The 17,889-nt window shown below is 45.4% G+C and overlaps 1 protein-coding gene across 1 annotated transcript; it reads right to left on the bottom strand.

Annotated features, from left to right (window-relative positions):
* Nucleotides 1-9,919: 9,919 nt before the first annotated feature.
* On the bottom strand, nt 9,920-11,386 carry LOC110721224. The gene is made up of 4 exons (XM_021900372.1): nt 11,278-11,386; nt 10,539-10,717; nt 10,183-10,455; nt 9,920-10,081 (listed from the first exon to the last, which is right to left on the bottom strand). Exons 1-4 carry the CDS (start codon nt 11,384-11,386, stop codon nt 9,920-9,922), a joined length of 723 nt encoding a protein of 240 aa, XP_021756064.1.
* Between the last annotated feature and the right edge of the window lie 6,503 nt (nt 11,387-17,889).

Genomic DNA, 17,889 nt, shown 5'->3' on the forward strand with positions numbered 1-17,889 from the left:
TCTTATTCACAGTCTCGATCGCAGCCGGGGGATTCTCCAATCAGCCGGCAATCTATAGGCAGAGCATATGCGAGTTTCTCACCGTCTGTTTCTGGTGCAGATAATTCTCCCCGCTGGCCGGACGGGGCACAATATGCCCGGGCCATGCTGAAAGCCGTCCCCAGGGACGAGAAGGAGGCGATCCCTGGGATCAACTCCTTTAATGCCGACCGGGTGCTGGTCGACCTGGCCGACGTATGCTCCAACAACCATGCGGTAATTTTCTTGACGTGCATTTTTAAATATGCAGTATTAACCGGCTGTATTTTTGCAGGCTATGCTGCGCGTAGAGGGGCTCAAACGAGCTTATACCCGCAAGTCTGAGGAGGTAAGGAGAAGCAAACGGGCTGTTGATGACGCCCATAATGTTGCTGACTACTCTTTGTACATGCATGGCTTAGAATCTAAATCTATACGCATGGAACAGGCGGAGAAGACCAAGGCCCTCCAACAGCAGATTGATCAGCTGAAAAACCAAGTTGACCAACTGCAGGCGTCCCTGGATGATGCCAATAAAAAGTTGGAGGAACAGACAGAGCCCCTCCAACGGCTGAGCAAGGCGGAGACTGAAAATGGCCGCCTTGCCAAAGAGAATGAGCGCCTGCGCAAAGAGGCGGCTGCTGCCAATGAGAACTTCAAGGCCACCTTGGAGTCGGAGCAGGAGAGGCTCATTGAAGAGAATGAGCATGACTGTGCAAACCGGATGCAACGGGCGTTTTCCCTCATCCACCCGGAGGCGGACTTCACCGTCTGGGAACTCGCCTTCAAATATTCTGATCTTGCCATTCTGGCCGAGGAGGCGAATGAGCCGGGGCCCGGACCCTATGACGCTTGGGTTAGGGAAGAGATTGCGCAACGGCAGGCGAAGGCTGCTGAAGAGGAGGAAGTCGTTCCTGAAGCCGACGCAGCCGCTCACCCTAATCCAACCCAGAACCAACCGGAATAGGACCGGTTCACTGTTCGCCTGGAGTAGCAACTACTTCCCGGCCTGCGCGCCTTGTATTATCTTGTAATAGCACCGGATGAGATGGGCTAAGGTGTAATAATTTTTATTTTGAATATTAACATTTTCACCGGCTGAGCCGGCTTTTGAATGCTTTTTATGTTTCTGCACTTCAATACTAGAATTCTTGTTATTTTTTTTTGTACATATTTCTGCGAGGATAACCAAAAGAACCCCGCCGGTAACACTACCGCTTGGGTCTTCGCGAACTAGGCGAAGAAATTTACTAGGGTTGCCAAGAAGACCCCACCGGGAACACTGCCGTCTGGGTCTTCGCAAACTAGGCGAAGAAATTTGCAAGGGTTGCCAAGAAGACCCCACCGGTAACACTGCCGTCTGGGTCTTCGCAAACTAGGCGAAGAAATTTGCAAGGGTTGCCAAGAAGACCCCACCGGTAACACTGCCGTCTGGGTCTTCGCAAACTAGGCGAAGAAATTTGCAAGGGTTGCCAAGAAGACCCCACCGGTAACACTGCCGTCTGGGTCTTCGCAAACTAGGCGAAGAAATTTGCAAGGGTTGCCAAGAAGACCCCACCGGTAACACTGCCGTCCGGGTCTTCGCAAACTAGGCGAAGAAATTTGCAAGGGTTGCCAAGAAGACCCCACCGGGAACACTGCCGTCTGGGTCTTCGCAAACTAGGCGAAGAAATTTCGACCCAAAACCAAACCGGATGGCGTCTGGGTAATTGCCCCTGGATAGCGGTCTGGGTCTTTGCAAGCCAGGCGACTATCCATATGATATAGCTCGAATATACACTAAGTGCCAACATTAGATTCGGGAGCCAGTCGGTTTATACTGAATTACCGGTCGGGACTTCGCAAAAGAATCACGCCAGATTAGGATGTCCATTCACCGGTTGGGCTTTTGCAAGCATACCCCCGAATGAATTATGGCCTAGACCAAATGTTTAGGCCTGCTCTTAGAGAGTCAGGCGGCGGTATTGAGTACCGGCTGTCCTTCCAAAAAGTGAGCCGGCTGCAAGTTTGGGGTTGCTAGCCTGGCCTTTTTTTGGTGCGAAGGATCGTCAGGCGGATTTGTCCGCCTGTGTGATCGCTTAGAACAATTTACCACCCAAATGGGAGATGTTCTCTTCGATGAATTCACCCGTATGGGTGTCACCGGATGAAAAAATTAGTTACTGGTGCCGCTTGTGGTAGGCACAAGACATGGCGGCTGTATACAAAATTGAATGTAATTCTCATTAATCATTTGAAAATTTTCAAAAGATGTACAATACTTAGAAGTAGTATTTTTTGAGGTTATCTACATTCCAAGTTCTAGGCAACTTTCTTCCGTCTGGAGTTTCCAGGCGGTAAGTGCCGTCTCGTACTTCTTCAAAGATCCGGTAGGGTCCCTCCCAATTTGGGGTTAATTTGCCTTGTTCATTGGCCCTACCGGTTGCCTCCATTTTGCGAAGCACAAAATCTCCTTCTTTCAAAGGTCTTTTACGAACCCGCTTGTTGTAGGCTCTAGTCATACGCAGACGGTAGATCTCATGACGCAAGGCAGCATTCCCCCTTCGCTCTGGAAGAGCGTCTAATGCCAACCGCATGGCTTCCCAGTTAGCCTCCTCATCATATAACATAATGCGTAGAGTAGGCTCATAATGTTCAATGGGAAGAACTGCTTCAGTGCCGTATGTCATGAGAAATGGGGTCTCACCGGTTGCCCCCTTTTCGGTTGTCCGGATAGCCCAAAGGACATGAGGTAATTCCTCTGCCCATAGTCCACCGGCTCTTTCTACTTTCTTCTTTATCCCGTCTGAGATCAACTTGTTAAAAGCCTCAACTTGACCGTTTGCCTGAGGACGGCCAACGGATGCAAAACAATGGGAAATTCCTTGGTCTCCCAACCAGGTCTTCAGGACAGGCGTTTCGAACTGCGGTCTGTTGTCGAAAACCATGGACATTGGAACCCCGAACCGGGTGATGACGTTTCTCCAGATGAAAGAAATCACGTCTTTCGTTTTAATCCCTTTTACCGCCTCTGCCTCAACCCATTTGGTGAAGTAGTCTACTGCTACAAGAATGTAGGCGGCCGCCTGACGCAGGCGTATAAGGTCCCAAAATGTCCATGCCCCATTTAGCAAACGGAACCGGACTATGGATTGCCGTGAGTTCTGTTGCCGGTTGATGTATCAACTTAGCGAATTTTTGGCACTTGTCGCATCTCTTTACTAGATCCATGGCATCCGCTTCAAGAGTGGGCCAGAAGTACCCTTGCCGTCTGGTTCTTCTGGCCAGGGACCTGCCGCCAATATGCGAGGCACAAAACCCCGCGTGCAGATCTTCCAAAACTTCTCTCCCCCTATCCGGGGTTACACATTTCAAAAACGGCTGCAGGTATCCCTTTCGGAGGAGTTCCCCTTGATGCATAACAAAACTTGAAGCACGCTTCTTGAGCGCTGATGCTTCTGAAGGGTCATCCGGCAAGGTACCATCCGTCAAAAAGGACCGGATGGGATCCATCCAGGTAGCAGTTCTGTCCAAGACTCCAATGGGATCATTCTGAATACTTCGTTTTTCAATGACTTCCCAAAAGACCGTCCTAGGAGCATCACCGGAGGCTGATGATGCCAACTTTGAGAGGGCATCCGCCTGATTGTTTTCAGACCGGGGCACCTGTCGCAGATGAAATTCATCGAAGGACCCAGCCTCCTCTTTGACCGCCTGCAAATATTTGATCATAGCCGGATGGGTGGCTTCGTAGTCACCAAGGTATTGGCTAACGATCAGCTGTGAATCTGAGCAGGCGTCGACCTTTCTTGCACCGGCTGCCTTACACATGCGCAATCCGGCTAGCAGGGCTTCATACTCTGCCTCATTGTTGGAGGCTTGGAACTTAAACCGTAGTGCATATTCAAACTTATCCCCTTCCGGGGAATGACAGATAACACCTGCACCACAGCCGTTCACCGTAGAGCTGCCGTCTACAAATAACTTCCAGACCTGATCAGGGTTTTCCGGGTGCACCGGCCTAGTCATCTCGACAATAAAGTCGGCAAACGCCTGACCTTTCACTGCCCGCCTGGGCTCAAAAGTTATCTCAAGGCCTTGTATTTCAACAGCCCACTTGATCATTCTACCGGATGACTCTATAGCAGTCATCGTACGCTTGAGCGGCTGATCTGTGTATACCACAACCGGATGTGCCAAAAAATAAGGCTTCAACCGCTTGACTGCTACGAATAAGGCCAACCCAAATTTTTCGATCATGGGGTACCGGAGCTCAGCATTTTTTAAGACATGGCTGATGAAGTACACCGGCAGCTGAATGCCGTCTCTCTCAGCGAGGAGAACGACACTAAGGGCGTGATCAGAGACGGCTAGGTACATGTACAGAACCTCCCGGGGTAGGGGGCTCACTAGCCTTGGCAAAGAATGCAAGTGCTGCTTAAGCCTCTGGAATGCCGCCTCTGCTTCTTCACCCCATTCAAACCTTGACCTCTTCCTGATTGCCTGAAAGAAATAGAGGCACTTGTCACCTGACCGGCTGAGGAACCTCCCCAATGCCGCCAGACAACCGGTCAACTTCTGGACTTCTTTTACAGTGCGGGGAGACTTCATGTCAATTACCGCCTGTATTTTTTCCGGGTTAGCTTCGATGCCTCTTTGGTCAATCAAGAATCCGAGAAACTTCCCAGACTCAACACCAAATACGCATTTCTTTGGGTTAAGCATGACCCGGTGCCGCCTGAGTGTGGTGAAGGTTTCTCGCAGGTCTGCTAGGTGATCCGTCTGTAGCTTGGATTTGACTATCATGTCATCGATATACGCCTCTACATTCCTGCCAATCTGGTTGATAAAAAACGGTGTTTATCATGCGCTGGAATGTAGCCGGTGCATTCTTCAACCCAAACGGAATCACCGTATAGCAGAATAACCCCTGATCAGTGACAAAAGCCGTCTTCTCCTGATATTTCTTCCAGAGAGGTATTTGATGGAAGCCGGAATAAGCATCCATAAATCTCATTAACGCATGGCCGGCTGTTGAGTCGACTAGGCTGTCAATCTTTGGAAGCGGGTAGCTATCTTTTGGGCATGCTTTGTTCAGATCTGTGTAATCCACACACATCCGCCAAGTACCGTTCGGCTTCTTTACTAGAACGACATTTGCCACCCAATCCGGGTAGTAGCATTGCCTAATGAATCCAGCATCCAACAACTTTTTGACCTCAGCCGCTGCCGCTTGAGATCTTTCTCCACCATGATCCCTCTTTTTCTGCCTAACCGGCTGCTTTTTGGGATCTACGGCTAGCTTGTGGACAGCAAGATCCGGGCTGACGCCTGGCATCTCTTCCACTTCAAAGGCAAAGATTTCTTTGAATTCCTTCAGCAGCTGGAGCAAACCTTCTCCCAACCGTTCGAAGGCTACCGTCCCGACCTTGACTGTTCTTTCAGGACGGCTGTCATCTAGGATGACATCAAGGCAGTCACCAGCCGGCTGAGGTCGTTGGTCATCTGACCTTTTCCCGGCTAGTGATTGCTATTTCTCCTTTTTGACGGGTGCCAGTTGGTCCGCCTTTCTTTTCATACCGGCTGCCCTTGGAGCCGGGACTGCTGGGTCGCAGTTATCAACATCTATGGGCTCGCCCTGGCCGGCTGCACCCATAGTTGTCTTGACGTCAGAGAGATAGCACTCTCTTGCCGTCTTCTAGTCCCCGCTTAGGGCACCGACTGTACCATCATCCTTTTGAAATTTGACCAACATGAGGGACGGGATGATGACAGCCTTAGATGCGTTGAGGGTAGGACGGCCAAATATCATGTTGTAGGCGGACAGCTCCTCCACAACTAAAAACTTGACTATCATGTGGCCTCCTTGCCCCTTTTCACCCAGCCGGATCGGAAGATCTATGCTTCCGACCGGATGCACTACTCCACCCCCAAAACCGACTAGTGGGTGAGGAGCCTGGTGCATGTTACCGGATGTGTACTTGAGCTTGGTCAAGCACTGATAACTGATTAGGTCAGACGAGCTCCCGGTGTCTATTAGGATCCGGCCAACCTTCTGGTTGGCAACCTTGCATTCGATGACGATGGGGTCATCATGAGGCCGCCTGACCTTGCCCCGGTCCTTTTCAGAAATAAGGACCTCAGGGAAGATGTCTTTCGACGCCTGGCCCTCATCCCCTGAGTTGACTAGCTTCCTGATGTTGTCTTTGGTGCCCCGGATGGTGGGACCCCCTCCGGCAAAACCGCCTGCTATGGTGAAGATGGTCTCTTCATCCATCTCGGAGTTTACTGGGCCGGTTTTTGCCGCCTGCCCTTTCTTGGCCTGGGTATTACCCTTAGCCTTGGGTAGATAGGATTTTAGGGCCCCCTCATCTGCCAGACGGTCCAATAGCCGCCTGAGGCTATAGCAGCCATTGGTGTCGTGGCCAACATCCTCGTGGTATTGGCAATACTTGCTCTTGTCCCGTTTATTCACGGGGCTTTTCATTTCAGCCGGTTTGTCGAGAGACATCCGGTCTTTGATTTCCAGGAGGATGGTGGAGCAATCTTTTGTGAACTCGTATTTAGGGACATATGGTTCTGACTTCCGCCTGATCTTCTGGGCCGGCTGTCCTGATCGGTCAGCTGCCCACACCCCTTTTCTCTTTTCTTCCTTTCTTGCCGGCTGATGCTGTTGCCGGCTCTCTTTTTTGTCAGACTTTTTATAATCTGACGGCTGCTTGACAGCACAAAGCTCCGTCGCCTGTATATAGGCTTCAGCTTCAATTAACGCCTCTTGGAGGGTAGCAACCCTCTTCCGGACGAGGTCAAACTTAAAGGTCGACCCATCCTTCAGACCTCGAAAGAAGTCTGTATAGGCCACTTCGTCTGATAGTCCTGGAATCTGAATTCTCATCAGATTGAACCGTCTGACGTACGACCGGAGGCCCTCCCGGTCGCCCTGCTGTATTGCCCCTAGGTCGAGGCTAGTCTTTTTGGCAGGAATATTCATTGAGAAATTTGACGTAAACAAGTACGCCAAAGTTCGAAAGCTGTTGATGCAACCGGCTGGTAGGTTACCAAACCACCGCTGGGCTATGCCCTTGAGGGTAGCCGGGAAGCATCGACACCAGACGGCATCATCTAACCCCTGGAGGTACATGAGGTTAGAGTAGGCCATTAGATGGTCTTCTGGGTTGGTGGTGCCATCATAGGCCCCCACCAAAACATTCTTGATCTTAGGCGGCTGTGCCGCCTGGGTTATCTCTGGTGAGAACGCCGTTGGCTGTTCCCCCAAATTTAGCAAGCGCAGCTTCCAGTCCGTGGGTTGGAACGGCTGCTGCGCTTGCCCACCGAAAAGACCCGGTGACATGAAAGGGGATCCACCCAACCCATTCGGTGTGCCGAATAGGCCAGGCTGGATCACTTTGGGTCCAGACCGGGCAGAAGCTTCGCCCGTCTGGCTCCTAAGGTTCGTTCCCGTACGCCTGTGTGAGACGTCATGGAAACTGTCCGGGAAGGTCGACGTTGAGGCCGACGCAGACGCCTGACCTCGCTTCTCTTGGAGAAATGTGCGGGCGTCTGAGAATGTTTTCTTGGAGCCATCCGGCTGTACGTGCCGGATGGCCTTTCGCAGCTCCCCTTGAGGAAAACGGAGTCTGCTTGGATCAAACCTTAAGCCCTCCCCCTCCTTTGGCTTAGGATGAGGGGTAGGAACTCGTTCTTTGACCGCCTTCTTTCCAGAAGGCTTCTTGGCCGGCTGACCCTTCTTTGGAGTAGCTGACCGGATGAGGCTCTTGATCTCACCCTTGAAACTATTCATGAAAGACATGAGTTCGTTTCTTGTAACGGGGGCTGAGCCCTCCACCGTTTGGGCAATTCCAGCCGGTTGCCCGGCTGGGTTGTTGGGAGCAGCTTGGCTGATTTCCCGTTCTCTTCTATCTTTAGCACGAGGGTGCTTCGTTCTGAAAAACCCATCCGGGGCCACATATGTTTCAATTTCGTCGCCACTTTCATGGTCCGTCTGGACCTCAGGCTCGACCACAGGCCGTTTGCCCTGATTCGGTGACACAGTATCAGAAGTCATCTTAGAAGTACTCTCCCCACAGACGGCGCCAAATGTTTCGGGGTTTTTTGATGTGTCCTGCGGGAGAGTTACAATTCCAAGAATGCCCTTCGACGCCTGTGCCTGCAAAATCACGAAGACTCCTGGGGGTAGGAGCTCCGCCTCCGACGATCAAGTTAGTAAAGATACGGGAGGTAGAATGCATGTAATGTGGAAGTTACTTCTCGCGTAATGGGAGAATTCTGCAATTAATATTGCTCGGGGTAAGTGTTTTTCTTTTTGAGGAGTATTCAATGTGAACAACAAATGTTCCAGCCCCCCATTAATGAGGGTCCTCCCACTATTTATAGTGGGGAAGGGATGGTTTCCCTTTTAGGGTTTAGAGGACACGTGTCAGCAGAGGATTGGAACACTGCTGACCAACGGCTGGATGCCACGTGTCACTAGGCCATTGGGCCACGTGTTTAGGGTATTTTTACCCCAAACAAGTTGTTTTGAGATGCAAGGAGTTTATAAGTTGAGAAATGAAGAAAATAGGCAAGTGAGAAGCCATTTCGGCTCAAAATGGCTTTATATTTTTAAAATTGCTCAAATTTTTTTTTTTTAAAAAATATGCAAGTTTCGCCGCCCCGGGACACCGAGGGAGCCGCCCCAGCTGCCGAAACAGCAAAGGCAGCCCGCGCCGAGGCCACAGCAGCCCCGAAAGCCGCATGCCAAGGCTGTAGCAGCCACGGCAGGTGGCTGCCATGTCTGCTGCTGCCTCGACAGGTGGCTTCCATGGCTGCAGCAGCCATGACAGCCGCCTGTCGAGGCTGCAGCAGCCCAGGTAGGCTGGTGTCGAGGCTGCAGCAAACATGGCAGCCACCTGCCGTGGCTGCTACAGCCTTGGCATGCAGCTTCCGGGGCTGCTGTGGCCTCGGCGCGGGCTGGCTTCGCTGTTCCGGCAGCGGGGGCGGCTCCCTCGGGTGTCCCGGGGCGGCGGAACTTGCATATTTTTTAAAAAAAAATTTGAGTAATTTTAAATCAACTTGGCAGACCTTGCATATTGTAAAAAAAAAAATATTTGGCGATTTTATTTTAAGAGTGCCTAACGGTTTAACACTTACAAAAATTGAGAACTAAATAATTTACCTCCTTATTAATCAACTTCACCCATGCACGTGGCCAATCAACGAAGCTACCTACAGCTTGCCAAAGCGTTGTTATCTCAACCTCTTCTATATCGGTACGGGTAGTGGGATGTCTTCGAACCCCGCAACCACTGAATCGATCTCAACCGAGTAATGATGTGGCCCCGCCGTAGCACCCGTCGTAGGTTGGACACTACCACCCAACTCACGCCGTACTATTTGCATGCCCCGGGGCTAGAAGTGCACACCGGGTGTCTTCCTACACAAGTATATATATAAAAAGAAGATAGTTAAATAGGAATTTTACAACAGCATAGATAATATAACAAAATTCATTAAGGTAGAGGGTTACAAATCACCTATAACTCTGGAAATTCATGCGGTGTTGGATTTTCAAGCTCCCTCGAGTCCGCATGTGTAGGAGTAGGAACCTGCAACAGTACATCAATCATTGCACCTCAAATCTCAATTAACTCAGTATTTTAAAACTTTTAATAACCCAATTGATTTTACCTCAAGTGGCACATCTTCACCACGTATCTCATCTCCTCCATGTCTATCACCTTCTCCTTGCCCTTTTGGTTCAGAACATGAGTCGACCGGGGTACTCGTGAGGAACGGAAAAGTCGGTAAGTTCATCAGCTTCGCCCAAGCATTCAATTCACCAACTAACTCGTTGCGTACTTGTTCCTTAATTGATGTCACCTTGGCATCCAACTCCCCTGGCGAGTTAACACTAGCTCGAGATCTACCCGATTTTGTGTATTCGGACCTTATTCCATCCAAGCAATGACCCTCCGGAACCTACTACTCGTCCTGGATGGTATGGCCGTCCCAAAGCCATGGTGAAAGGGTCATTCTCCACACTTGGTTCAAATTTTCCCTCCACCATCTCTTGAGTGTGCTCAAGCTATAGCATAAGGAAAAATGAGGTCAGTAAAACATTTAATGGTTTGTACAGTGATTTAGATGCAAAAGTGACTTAATTTCAACAATTCATAGGTAACTTACAAGCTTATCCGCCAGTTTTTTGGCTTCCGGACCCTTGATGACCCATTTTCCGGTTTCCTTATCAAACGTATGGAGAGAACAAAAGAAATCACCGGCACGACTCACCAATGTAGTGATCGTGGAACTAGAGGGTTCCTTTGATGCCACTAGAAGCGCTTTAGGGTATAAACCCGAATCGACCCACTCAGGTCTCTTTTCACCAAAAGTCTTAGGACCCATACGATGGACGTATTCCTTCTTTTCTGCATTCTTTTTATTTTGCTCTCGAAGTTCCTACAAAACTAAAAATGTTAGTCTCATTGCTACAAAAAGTGTCAAGCTATTATTCAATTGAGATCAGATTTGCACAAACTTACAATGGCTTTCTTTTGAGTCTTCATTGTAACGAACTCTTCCCAATCATCTTTTAACACAGTCGACCATATTTGCCACGGGAGACGGTCATCCTCATCAGAATTCTTCTTCTTTGATTTCTTCTTATTCTTGTAGATCCACCGATTAGTTAACTTGGTCTTAAAGCCTCTGAATCTTTCCGCTAATAAAGATTCAAACACCCTTCTCTTCTCGGGATCATTAGGAATAGAAAACAGCCTCTGCAAGCACAAATTAAAATCGATTATTAGTTTCTATTTAGTAACAATTATAAGGTTAAGGTTTCTTAAATTGTCTAAATGTGCCAAAAACACACTTACCCTTGTATCATCCCAAAATGTTTGAATCAAACCCGGAGGTACTTTCCGTATTACAAGTGTAATGGGGATTTTCCGCAAACAAATTCCAACTTGATTAGCATATTGTCGATGCCATTTGGGCCCGGGTTGGCCGTTGTTTTCATACTCCGAGACCATGGGACCGTGCGGTTTCTTAAAGCTTCTCGTTGGACCCCTTATTTTTCTTAGAGCCGGTGCCTTTCCCCCCCCCCCCCTCCACCACCTGTGTTGTTTTCATCTTGTCCTTGGCCTTGACTTTTAGGAGTCGGGTTCTCACCAACAATCTCACATGCTGTATTTACAATAGGCGGTGCACGTTCAGCTGAAATTTCAAAATCGTCAAGCCTACGCTCGAACTCATCTTGAGCCTGATCCTCTGGCTCACCCAAGTCATCCTCCTTATTCACATCATAAGGCACATCATCATGGTCCTCGTCCTCATACTCATCATCGTCAATGTCCGCTACACAATGAGGATCATGATCGTGCGCCATGAGATATAAAAACCTGTCAAAACAATCATAAAACAATATTAGTGTATAGTAAAGTATATGCATGATAGTTATAATGGTTAAGTAGAAGCTATTTCAGCCATTTTCACCTTCTTATTATGGTCTTATAACCTTGTATATGCATGATAATGAGTACAAAATTGCAATTTCAATCTACAAACATGTTAAATATAATGAATATAGGTTGTTAGAATGAATAAATGTTAGTTAATACACAAAACAACGGAGTTGGGTTAAGTAGAAGCTATTTAAGCCATTTTCACCTACTTATGGTCCTATAACCTTGTATATGCATGATAATGAGTACACTTAGGCAATTTCAAACTAAAAACATGTTAAATTTATTGAATATAGGTTGTTAGAATGAATAAATGTTAGTTCATACACAAAACAAAGGAGTTGGGTTAAGTAGAAGCTATTTAAGCCATTTTCACCTACTTATGGTCCTATAACCTTGTATATGCATGATAATGAGTACACTTAGGAAATTTCAAACTACAAACATGTTTAATATATTGAATATAGGTTTTTAGAATGAATAAAATTTAGTTCATACACAAAACAAAAGAATTGGGTTAAGTAGAAGCTATTTAAGCCATTTTCACCTACTTATGGTCCTATAACCTTGTATATGCATGATAATGAGTACACTTAGGCAATTTCAAACTAAAAATATGTCATTTTCGCCTACTTATGCTCCTATATACATGATAACTAAACTATGTTTGCAATGAAACCATTACTAACTTTTAATCAAACTACCTCATTATGAAATTCCTTCGTTGTGGTCTGATCGCATATAACCTGATTCGTTGTCTATGTCATTTAGTAGAACAGGTCTAGGAACAGTGAAAGGTGCTGAATCATCAAACGCATCATATTCTTCCTCATCCTCAACATCTCCAATGCCTAGGATTCTTCTTTTGCCAGCTAGCACTATAGACCATTTTGAATCCATTGGGTCAGTTACGTAGAACACTTGCTTAGCTTGAGATGCAAGGATAAATGGTTCCGCACTATCATTCAAGTGGCCAAGATATACAAGAGTAAATCCTCATATTTGACGTTATGCCTGATATTATCAATCCACTTACACTTGAAAAGAACAACCGTGAAGTCACAATAATCAAGCTCCCATATTTCTTGAATTCGACCATAGTATGACAACTTTGCATCGACAGGTGATTTATCCTTAGAACTTGCAAACTCCCTTAACAATGCCACAAGAGTTACACCACTGTTTTGGGTGGAGGAAGATTTCAAATCAGGACCCTCGGTCCAAAAAGTGTACCCATTGATGTCATATCCCTCAAATGAAGGGGCAATCATCCCTAGGACCGTACGCAAGCCACCGTACTGTATCGGTCACATTAGTATCACTCGATCCACTCATTACTCGATCACGAAACCAATTAACAAACCTCTTATTATGCAACTGCATAAGTGCCCTTTCACCTTTGGATGGAAATTCGTCACGCAAACTAGCCATGTGCTCGTCTAAATATGGGTGCACATCTGAAACATGGTGCAACACATAAAGGTGTTCTTGTAAGAACTGATCTCGATCTGGTGACATTCGTTTCGACCCAATTGTGCCATGACCATCAAGTCTACCTTCAAGTCAAGAAGTAGGAAGACCAATAGGTTGAGCAAGGGCTACGTAGTCCGCCACAAAGTTACCTATCTCCTTACCCACGGTCCCTTGCATCATACTTCCTTCAGGGTGAGCCCGGTTCCGTACTTTATCTTGTAATGTACCCATATGTCTTTCAAAAGGGTAGCACCACCTCATGAACACTGGACCGCACAACTTAATCTCATGCACCAAATGAAGAACCAGATGAACCATTATGTCAAAAAATGAGGTTGGGAAATACATCTCAAATTTGCACAAAGTCACAACCACATCTGCTTGCAAAGCATCTAGTGTACAAGGATCAAGAACTTTGCTACAAATTGTATTGAAAAACGAACAAAGGCTTGTAATCGCTTCCCTCACGTGTTTCGGTAGAATACTACGGATTGCAATCGGTAAGAATACATGCATCATAATGAGACAATCATGGGATTTCATACTTGTCAGCTTCAATTCTCCATTTAAGGTTACAAATCTTTTCATGTTAGATGAGTACCCTGATGGAACCTTAATGCTGTACATACATGCACAAAACATACGTTTCTCTACCCTTGACAATGTATAGCAAGCCGGGGGTAAATAATTCTTTTCATCCTTCCCTTTACCCTTAACTTTCTTCTTTGACGCATCTTTGGCCTTTCCCTTTCCCTTGCTCTTCTCCTTCCCTTTTTTCGAAACATTTTCATCTTCTATTCTCGGCTCCTTCCCCTTTCTAACCTTTTCTTGAGGCCACAATTCTAGACGAATCCCCATCTCTTTCAAATCTAACCGTGCACCCTTTCCGTCCTTTGTTTTGCCTGGGATATTCATAAGCGTCCCCCAAAAGAGCATCACACACATTCTTTTCTATATGCATCACATCAAGACAATGCCTAACGTCATGTTCTCTCCAGTACGGAAGCTTCCAAAAGATTAATTCTTTCTTAAACAGAGCAGCTGAGACCACAGTTTTTTTTCTGATTTTCCAAAAACCGTTCGTATCCCTTTCACCCGAGCACTAATCTTAGCACCAGTCAATGGTCTAGGCGCAATATCCTCTTCCACGGTTCCATCGAAAGCCTTTTTCTGCCTACGGTACGGGTGATCATGCCTAAGGAACCTTCGAGTCCGTAGGTAGACATATTTGTGAGAATAAGTCAGGTATACGCTTGATGTGTCATCAATACATATGGGGCATGCTTTTTTCCCTTTGACCTTATACCCACACAAGTTTCCATATGCAGGGAAGTCATTCATAGTCCACATAAGGGCTGCACACAATGTGAACATCTCGTTCTGATGAGCATCGAAAACGGAAACCCCTTCGTCCCACATCTTTCTCAAGTCGTCAATAAGCGGTGCAAGGTAAACATCTATGTCGTTTCCAGGTTGCTTAGGACCAATTATTAGCAATGAAAGCACTACATACTTACGTTTCATGCACAGACAAGGAGGCAAATTATAAATCACTAAAAGTACCGGCCATGTGCTGTGTTGGGTACTAAGAGTGCCATATGGATTCATCCCGTCCGTGCACAACCCAAGCCTTAAATTTCTGACTTCATTACCAAATTCCTCAAACTTCAAATCAATGTTTTTCCACTGTGGAGAGTCAGCTGGAAGCTTCAGCATTCTGTTTTTCTTTCTTCCCTCTGCATGCCACCTCAAGTTTTTAGCGCCTGTTGGTATTGAGAACAGACGCTTAAACCTTGGAATAATAGGAAGATACCTCAACACCTTAGCAGGAGGTCCTTCCGTACCAGGATTGCAACTCATGCGCTTGTAGCGCGACCGCTTGCATCATGGACACTCCTGCAATTGTTCATACACATTTCGATACAAAATACAACCATTAGGACATGAATGTATCTTCTTATACTCCAAAACAAAGGGATACATGAGCTTCTTTGCGTAATAGTAAGACTTAGGAATTTCATTCCCATCAGGCAACATATCACTTAATGCGGTCAACAAAGAAGTAAAACTAATGTCCGTCCATCCATGCTTCGACTTAATGTTGAAAAGTGTTAGCACGACCGATATTTTGGAGTATTTTTTGCACCCGGGATACAAAGGCTTTTTGGAAGCCTCCGATAATAACTCAAACACTCCACCTTCAACACCATGCAACATCTCATCCACTTGTTCATCCTCGACCTCATCCGCCTAATCATCATCGGCTCCATCCTCACCATTATCAACAATATAGTCATCATTCTCGTATTCCTCGTCCACATGAATATCATTGGTTCTAACACGCACATCATTCCGATCAAGATCCCCACTGTACTCTCCACTTTCTCCGTGCCAAATCCACACATGGTATAATTTCCTAAACCGACGACATAATACATGATCTCTAATTATTTCAACACTATCGACCACATTCACATTATTACAATCAACACAAGGACAATAAAGGCCTTTGTCACCCTGTTTACGTTGATAAACTAATGCCCTCTCGCAAAAATCTTGAACCCCATTCCAAAATTCCAATGTATCGCGTCTACCATACATCCAACCACGATCCTTCTCCATTTAGTAAATTGTCTCTAAACATATATAGCAACATATAATGAATGATGTGTAATTGCTACATATTTTATGTAAATCAAATTCAAGTACAAAACGTGAATATACCATTCATATAGTGAAAAAATGCATGTTTTCAAAGGGTCCTTATCACTCCAACCTAACCCATCCTTGAATGTCTACTCTCACTAGTGAATGTATGTCAACTTTCCAATTTTAAGGAAAATCCGACAGCATTTCCCCCTTAGTTCTCCAAGTACACGATGTAGATAATTAATTAATCACATATGTACCCAGAGAACATAGTGAGGAAATGGTAAGCCAAGATGTTCCTTAAAATCGAAAAAAAACATACTTTCACCACCTAAGTGAGAGTACACATTCAAGAACAGTCCCAACCGGAGACTATTCAAGACTTTCTCCTAATGAGAAAGCCTTGAACGGGTATCTAGGCATATGATGATGCAAGTATTCTATATATTGCTGTATTTATTTGCAATTAAACAATACACAAGTTGCAATTTCATGAATAAACTTCTATTAAATGGATAAATAGAAATAAATATAGCTAAGTAAAGTTTATAAGTCATACCAATATAGCAACTACCCACTTGAGCTTAATATGTAGTCCTCAAGCTAATTAAACTCGTGCTTCAATTTACATATTAATCTATATATTAAAAAAACAAAAATTAGCAACGTCACTAATTCTATAATTAATATATTCACAATTCTCTAATGTATTCACAATTCTCTAATTTATTCACAACTAATTAAGTGGCAATATCACTATTTATTTCTCTAATTTATGCATAATTTTTTAATTTAATCACAATTCTCTAAATTATTCACAAATCTCTAATGTAATCACAATTCTCTAATTTATTCACAATTTTCTAATTTATTCACAACTAATTAGTAGCAAGGTCACTAATTCTTTAATATATTCACAATTACCCATTAAAACAACCTAAAATTACACATTAAAACATACAAAAACTCAACTAATTAAGTAACATTCTTACTAATCTCTATTATGTTCATAATTATTCATTAAATCAACCTCAAAATAACCCATTAAAATATACAAAATTTTCAACTAAGGAACAAGGTATTGCAAAATTACTCTAATTTATAATATGTATTCAAAATTACTCTAAACATACAAAATAACTCTAATGTATAATATGTATTCAAAATTTCTAAATAAACAACCAATGCAAAAATTTAAAAAATTAGGGTAAAATTATATATATACATTCCTTGACTTTAATTTTCTTAACAGTAATTGTTCAAAATGCTATTGAAAATAATATAATTACATATTTCAAAATAATTGTTCAATTTTTAACAAAAAAAATAAAAACTTACCCTAAATTAGTTGGAGGTGGAAGAAGCTAAGGGGATGAGAGATTGAGGACGACCCTCGCGCTGGTGGAGGTAGCAGCGGTGGTGCGCACTAGTGGAGGCGGCGCAGAGGTGGAGGCGGTGCGCGCTGGTGGAGGGAATAGCACGGAGGCGGAGGCGGTGCGTTGCTGCTCTATTCGAACAATGCTGGTGGCTGGAGGCCGGTGAAAGACAGAGAAGGGCAGGAAGGGAAAAGACAAGGGCAGGGGAGAATTAAGGGCGGTGGTTTTCAACAATTCGTACAATGCTGGTGGAGTTTCAACTCGTACAAGGGCGGTGTTTCAATTCGACAATTCGTACAAGGGAAGGGGAGAATAAAGGGCGGTGTTTCAATTCGAACAATGCTGGTGGCTGGAGGCCGGTGGCCGGTGAAGGTGGCTGTGGTGGAGGGAAAAGGAGGAGGTTTGTTGTTCTTCAATTCGTCTCTAATGTCGGGCTAGAAAGGAATGAAAAATAAAGAGAGGAAGGAGAAGAAAGAAGTAGGAAGCTAAGGCCGCGTTTTTTATTTTTTGAAAAAGACCCGGTTTGATTGCCACCGGTTCAAACCGGTGCCTATTTTATTTTTGGCACCGGTTTGAGTTGAACCGGTGCCTTTTGCCTTTGTTTAAAAACCGGCCCAATTTTGGGCCGATTTTTGGCACCGGTTTGGCCTGAACCGGTGCCATGTGGGGGGTGCCTAATGCTATTTTTCTACTAGTGCAAAAGAGCATCACACACATTCTTCTCCATATGCATCACATCAAGACAATGCCAACGCCATGTTCTCTCCAGGACGAAAGATTCCAAAAGATTGATTCTTAAACAAAGCAACTGAGACCATAGTTTTTTCTGATTTTCCAAACACCGTTCGTATCCCTTTCACCCGAGTACAAATCTCAGCACTAGTCAATGGTCTAAGCGCAGTATCCTCTTCCACTGTTCCATCGAAAGC

Source organism: Chenopodium quinoa, unplaced genomic scaffold (genome assembly GCF_001683475.1).
Source record: "Chenopodium quinoa cultivar QQ74 unplaced genomic scaffold, ASM168347v1, whole genome shotgun sequence".
Classification (NCBI taxonomy): Eukaryota; Viridiplantae; Streptophyta; class Magnoliopsida; order Caryophyllales; family Amaranthaceae; genus Chenopodium; species Chenopodium quinoa.